The sequence below is a fragment of the Apaloderma vittatum genome, unplaced genomic scaffold (assembly GCF_000703405.1).
Source record: "Apaloderma vittatum isolate BGI_N311 unplaced genomic scaffold, ASM70340v1 scaffold7376, whole genome shotgun sequence".
In the NCBI taxonomy this organism is placed as follows: Eukaryota; Metazoa; Chordata; class Aves; order Trogoniformes; family Trogonidae; genus Apaloderma; species Apaloderma vittatum.
Genome location: NW_009723378.1, coordinates 153,466 through 158,470, shown reverse-complemented (window position 1 = coordinate 158,470; position 5,005 = coordinate 153,466). Strand labels below are relative to the sequence as shown.

Here is a 5,005-nt window from a genome sequence, read left to right as displayed (position 1 = left end):
TTGGATAAGATCCTGCAGTGCTGCTCATCCATGTTATGATATCATCCAAAGATGAAGGTTATAAATACATGAATTATACTGTTCACTTTTCAGCGGGTAAAAACAAAGAAAAACCAATCCCATAATCAAGTTCCAATACACAACTAGATATAATATAACTTTTTCTTTATATATATATATATCTGTATATATATCAAGTAAAAAAATCTAAAATAGTTGGAAGTAAAAAATGAAAAAATAGCTGATTGTGTTATATTTTTTTCTTTACAGTGACATGGTAGCAAATACAAGACAAATGAGTAATAAACCTTTACATAAGGAGTTCTGGTCCCATCTCCATGAATAGGGCTCATACTAGAATAGAAAATGGAACAATATTATTTTTTTTTTTTTTGGCTACAGCTTCTGCAAGTGACAAAGATGATGTTGGTAAGATGAAGGAAATTATAGCACTAAATAAAGTAAGACTCCAAGTGGCCTTAAACATCACAGGGTAAAATTTACTTCTGAACTCGGGGAGCAAACACAAAGCATCACCAAATCCTACTGAGGCTGAAAATACTGTATGCTTATCCTGGCCTCAAAATGCATGCATTTTGTGCCATCTTGCCATAAAACACCCTCTCAAACTCTTTTTCTTTTGTTGTCATTGTTGGTTTTTTTTTTTCCTTTTTTCTCCTTGTAACCAATAGTAAAAGCGCAAAGCCACAAATCCATTGAATGGACTGATCCAGAGATGAGACCTCAGTGATGCACAAGTGATCGACTGCCCTTTGTCCAGCGGTGAATTTTCCCCAGAATCCTTTACATTAAAAACATCAATTGACAAAGCTTGACAAATGGTCACACTGAGCCCTATTTTGGCTGTAGAAAACAAAAAGTACTAGTTTCAGCATAAAACAGGATCATATAGACGGTCAACACAAAACAGTATTTTTTTCAGTTGTCTGCATAATAATAACATCATGTTTGCATATAGAACAGCTTTTGCATTATTGCTCTACTTATAAGAACATAGTAAGGAACTTATAACAGACTTGCACATTACAAACTTAAGGTTCTTTGGTGAAGAATGAGAAAACAGTATTTTCATTGTAATTGAATCTCAGAAGTTTTTTGGGTTTGTTTCTTTTATCTGTTGATCCTTTGGATTCTCTCACAGAGGAGGGAAAGGTATTGAGTCAGCTTCACCATCGCAACGATGGCGACCCCGCCGATCATCATGCAGGTGGGCCAGAAGAGAGAGTGGAACAGCACATTGGAGCTGTACAGTTTGGTTAATATCACATTCTTCTGAACACCCTCAGGGTCATAGAAGCAGGAGAAGCGTTGGTATTTTCTGAAGTTTTCCATCACGACGTTCACCATTGACATGGATTCCTCATAATTCTTGCCGCACTTGGGTATGTATGAACACTGGGAAGAAATCAGAGGGAGAAAAATGCATCTTCAAACCAGATACAGTGTCTGTTTTCAGGTGGCAAACAGGAAAATCTCAAGATGATTATGCTTTTCATAATGAAAGTGGAATACTATTAAGCTATTAAATAAATTTATCATAGACGAAACTCAATATTTTGCACATCTACAGAATTTCCCATTGGAGAACCTCCAAGTGCTGTACAAACATTAATGCTTTAATCTGCACAGCAGCCTCGTGAGATAGGTGAATATATTATTATTGCTAATTTACACATGCAAAAATGGAACTGATGAAGTACCTCTTCATCTTAAGTGGCACGCATATGCTCGCAGTTAGATGGGTAATTGACTCTCTGTAAATACAAATCTGGTAGTTCAGATCTCACTTGGATTGGATCAAAGTGATCATAGTGGGAGCAGGAGTTCAGTTCAGCCATAGAGGAGAAAACTGATGAGAGACCTTTATACAAATTTTCCCTTGGGGGTAATACCTTGATTAGGGACAATTAGGCAGTCTAAGAGAAAGTGCAGTTTTACTACTGACAACCCAGAAGCCCTTCATTCAACCTCTAGCTGATGATCAGCCTGTCTACCAGGCTGGCTTTTAGTCTTCTTTTTTGCTCTTGACCCCAGCTTAAGTCCAACAGTTCCTTCATTCTGAAGATGCTGCCTGAAGTTCATTCTGACACGAAGAAAAGATTTGAGGGAGGATCTAACACAGTTTCAACTTAGCATTTCTGAAGAACTCTAAAGGAAAATTAATTTGAAAATAAAAAACCCCCAGCTTATGGAGTCATACATTGAAGATATTCCATAGAGCAGGCAGGACAGTGGCCCTGGGCTGTGCTGACCATTCCCGGCAAAGATCTAGCCTGTGGTAGCGGGCAGACACTCAAGAGTTGACCTAGAGCAGAAACACCTGAATTTTCTGCTGCTGCTGCTGGTCTAAAAGAGAACTGATGGGAGTAGCCCAAGGCCCCTCATTCCTTCCTCTCTTCTAGACGCTTACGCCACTCCAGACCTGAAGATTTTCTATGCCTGCACAAGATTTTGATTAAATTTCCTACCTGGGCACAAACTACTTCAGGAGGAGTGGAAATTACTGCTTAGTGTCTCACTGAACGTGCATGGCGGGACCCAGCAGGCCACCCCTCCCTCAGAGCTGTGGGTGATCGTGGGTCCCCAGCACACTCCCTGCCTGCACTGCTGAACCTCCGTGTCCTAGGTGAGCACCCAGAGTAGCTCCAGGTAATTTAATGACAGAAAGTGCAAGAGAAAATAGATGTTTTGATTAAAATAATGTGACCTATGGCTTTTGATTATAACTGGTTTAACGTATATACTTTGTAAATTTCTTTTTCATCACTATGCTGTGACATTTTTGTAGCATACTGCGACAAATCTCTACTCCTAATAATGATCAAAGGATTAACCTCAGAACAGGATTTGATTGATTCATTGGCAAGTTTATTAGCACAGAATATGGTTTGAAGCGCGGCAGAAAGATTGTCTGGCATTAGCAGACCGGAGCATTAAGGGTAGAGCATGGCAGTGCTGCCACTATGAATATTTCATAGAGCTCTAGAAATGAGAGATGGAAAATATCAGAGCAGCAATACCTCATCCATCTTCCTGTTGGTGCAGGTCTGCTCCCTCCAGGATATTCCCTTGCACTCTACCCAGCTTCATCTTAAATGTCCAAAGCCGCAAGCCCTCTTCCAGTGTCTGTGACTCTTTAATAGGTCATAATCTAATAAGTAAGGGAAATTTCTCAGTGAAACATACCTCATCTTCTTGTACTAAATTATGTGCTGTCAGTGTTGTAACAGGAATATTTCCAGTTGAAATTTTTGTTCTGTTTTGGCTTGATTTGGTTTTCTCACAGCTTTGGTACTACAGATTTTTATTTCTTGAAGTCCCATTAGGTATTCTGATGGAGGAGATCAGCTGAAGACTTGGCCATTCTTGCCACGTTCCAGCTGTTCCCCCTTCACAGAAAGCAGCAGGCGTGTAAAAGCCCAATTGACAACAGGTTCCTGGAGTCAAGGTTTGCGGAAATGCCCCGAGAGTGCAGTGGGGAGAGATCTTCCTACAAGTCCAAATATTTTCCTAGCGTTTTCAGAGAGCTGAGGCTGAAGCAGAACTTGAGCCGTTGCATCCTACACCTGGTGGCACAGAGCCACCAGCTCATGATGTGAGGGCCAGGGAGTGTGAAGCCGTGAAATGCAGTTGTGCAGGGGAGGTTGATTTACTTCGGGTTTCAGCCGGGCTCCTTGTCCTGAAACTGTCTCTCTCTCCAGGATATGGTTTCCCACGCTCTCTCCAAGGTGTGGATGTCCTTTACTCCATGTGTTATCTGCCTCATTCCAGTTCTCCCAAGCTCCTGGAGGTGTCTCAGCCTTAGCTCTGAGGAGCTCCCAGCTCAAGGACTCTGTGTGTGTGCTAAGTTGTGGTTATGGGGTGCTCCTGGCCTCTTTTCATGCCTCGGCTTCCCTGAGCGATCCCAGGAGTAGCACAGGGCTGGTTCTGCCCTGTCGCAATAGTCACTGATGAACAAGTAAGTAGACATGGATAATGGGAGGTTTTGATGTTTTCTTTGTTTTGATCTTCTATTTTTCTCTGATACCTGGCAAGGAATTTTATATCCTCAATTGTTATGCTGTACCTGTGAATGCAGACAACTAAATTTATGCTGTGCTATTACACCTCTGCACTGCCAAACACTTAAAAATCTGCAAACCTGGAAGTAAATAATGTCTGGCTCTACCTCAGGTGAGGATTCTGAGAGAAGTGCTTCTTGTGTTACTTGTAGCCTGGTTTCCAGAAGGACGTATTAGACAGTTAAGAAAATAACTTGTTAGTTCGCTTCCAGCTCCACTGGTCTAATTTAAAGGACTGGATAGGGAGGCTCTGTGAACTACCTCTGGACATGTCCAATGGAGATCACAGAGCATCTCCAGGCAAGCTGGAGCCTTTTCATTTAAATCAGTGACATTACAAAAAAAACCCCAAACATTTGAGGCTGAGCAGTGAAATACATGATTCTCCTCATATGTCTGCGTTTGGGGTTTGTGTCCATGCTGAGACTGGAAACCTTGACAAGATTTGCTGTGACAGCCTTTGTGAAAAAATGTCAGGATGTCTCTTTACTTCTTTTTTTGGAAAGTGCAACAGGTTTGAACCGAGGGCTGAAGGAGGAGCTTTGTGTTCTGTTTTGGCTTGATACTGATTCCTGCATGCTGAATTCTCCACTCTCAGCCCAGAAGCTGGTCTGCTGGGAACTGCAACAGGCCAACTTCTCCCTGGGCTATAATCACCTGAACCTTCCATGGGAAACTGCGAGATCCCCATCATTTCTGAGTCTCAGCCAGGTTTAGCTGCCATAACGGTGATTCTGGTGATTAAAGCCTGTTTGTTATGGAGCATGGATATAAATCAGAAGTAGCTCTGATGACACAAGAGCCAAAATGACATAGTATGAGATCAAAATGAAGCCTCCAGAACTGCTTTAACTACCACAGCCCTCTCTTAGGGTGACAGCCTGGCTCTGTGGTCCGGGTGAGTGGGGACACTGGCCAATTTA

General features: G+C 41.9%; 1 protein-coding gene across 1 annotated transcript in view; it reads right to left on the bottom strand.

Annotated features, from left to right (window-relative positions):
• Nucleotides 1-664: 664 nt before the first annotated feature.
• Nucleotides 665-5,005, bottom strand: part of KCNMB2 (potassium large conductance calcium-activated channel, subfamily M, beta member 2) — a 16,308-nt gene continuing 11,967 nt past the window's right edge. The window contains exon 4 of the mRNA XM_009872095.1: nt 665-1,416. Coding sequence (XP_009870397.1) covers nt 1,132-1,416 — 285 coding nt within the window. The 3' untranslated portion in view covers nt 665-1,131. The remainder of the gene's footprint in view (nt 1,417-5,005) is intronic.